This window comes from Erinaceus europaeus, chromosome 8 (assembly GCF_950295315.1).
Source record: "Erinaceus europaeus chromosome 8, mEriEur2.1, whole genome shotgun sequence".
Lineage (NCBI taxonomy): Eukaryota > Metazoa > Chordata > Mammalia > Eulipotyphla > Erinaceidae > Erinaceus > Erinaceus europaeus.
In genome coordinates, this window is record NC_080169.1 from 116,338,525 (window position 1) to 116,340,103 (window position 1,579).

The window sequence follows — 1,579 nt, forward strand, 5'->3', positions numbered from 1 at the left end:
TCCTTGCGCTTCAGGCCAAGTGTGCTTAACCCACTGTGCTACTACCTGACTCCCTGCCCTAGCTGACTTTCTTTCTGCTCTGCTGTGGAAGAAAGGATGAGATATAAAGCTTTGAAAGGGGTTGTTCACTGGGGCAACATAGAGTGTCCACCAGTAAGCCCCTTCTTGCTGTACAGTAACTGACCTGGATGAATCTGCATTTGCTTCTCAGCTCACCACACAGTGCATCACCAGGACATGAAGGAAAATCAGACATGGGTCACGGAATTCATTCTCCTGGGGTTCTCACTCAGCCCAGAACTACAGACGCTTCTCTTCGTGCTCTTCTCCATGTTCTATGTCTTCACCCTGTTGGGCAATGGAGTCATCCTGGGGCTCATCACGCTGGACTCCAGACTGCACACCCCTATGTACTTCTTCCTCTCCCACCTGGCCATTGTGGACATCTCCTATGCTTCCAACAATGTCCCCAAGATGCTTGCAAACCTTCTGAGTAGGAAAAAGGCTATCTCTTTTATTCCATGCATAATGCAGACCTTTCTATACATGGCTTTTGCTCACACTGAGTGCCTTATTCTGGTGGTGATGTCTTACGATCGCTATGTGGCCATCTGTCACCCTCTCCATTACTCTGTCAAGATGAGCTGGAGAGTCTGTATCGCCCTGGCAGTGACTTCTTGGGTGTGTGGTTTCCTCCTGGCTCTGGTTCATGTGGTCCTTATCCTGAGGCTCCCCTTCTGTGGGCCTCATATTATCAACCACTTCTTCTGCGAAGTCCTGTCTGTCCTTAAGCTGATTTGTGCAGACACTACACTCAACCAAATTGTCATCTTTGCTGCTTCCGTGTTTATTTTAGTGGGACCCCTGTGTCTGGTGCTGGTGTCCTACACTCGCATCCTGGTGGCCATCCTCAGGATCCAGTCAGGGGAGGGCCGCAAGAAGGCCTTCTCCACCTGCTCCTCTCACCTCTGCGTGGTGGGGCTCTTCTTTGGCAGTGCCATCGTCATGTATATGGCCCCCAAGTCCAGCAACCCTGAGGAACAGCAGAAAGTCCTTTCCTTGTTTTACAGTCTCTTCAACCCAATGCTGAATCCCCTCATCTATAGTCTGAGAAATACTGATGTCAAAGGTGCCCTCAAGAGAGTTCTGGAGAAGCAGAGAGCCATGTGAGGGTACCAAGGTGAGACTCGGCAGTGGAAAATTTGTCCACTGTGAGACTTGAGAGGATGACTGTGTAAAAACCTAAAAATGATGCATTAGACTGTTGATAGCAAGAATATGCTTTCACTAGACTGATGATGACACCAAAATTGGGTCCTTCTCAAAGGAAGAGAGGAAATTTACAAAGAACACAGACATTGGAGAAGAACAAAAGAGTGATAGCGGGAGTCATGATCTGCAGGAACAGAGATCCCTGAACTCTGCTGGCCAGCCACAACTTCACCAAAGATTCACTTAGTTTTCTTTGGATGCTTTGTTCACATCAAAGACTACCATTTCTAGGGGATATGTGTGTGTGTGTGTGTGTGTGTGTGTGTGTGTGTGTGTGTGTGTGTGTGTGTGTGTGTATATATATATA

General features: G+C 48.0%; 1 protein-coding gene across 1 annotated transcript; it reads left to right on the forward strand.

Moving 5' to 3' along the window:
- Positions 1-237: 237 nt before the first annotated feature.
- Positions 238-1,170, forward strand: LOC103112840 (olfactory receptor 2A5). The gene has a single exon (XM_007522326.1). The coding sequence runs from the start codon at positions 238-240 to the stop codon at positions 1,168-1,170; it is 933 nt and encodes a 310-aa protein (XP_007522388.1).
- The last annotated feature ends 409 nt before the right edge of the window (positions 1,171-1,579 follow it).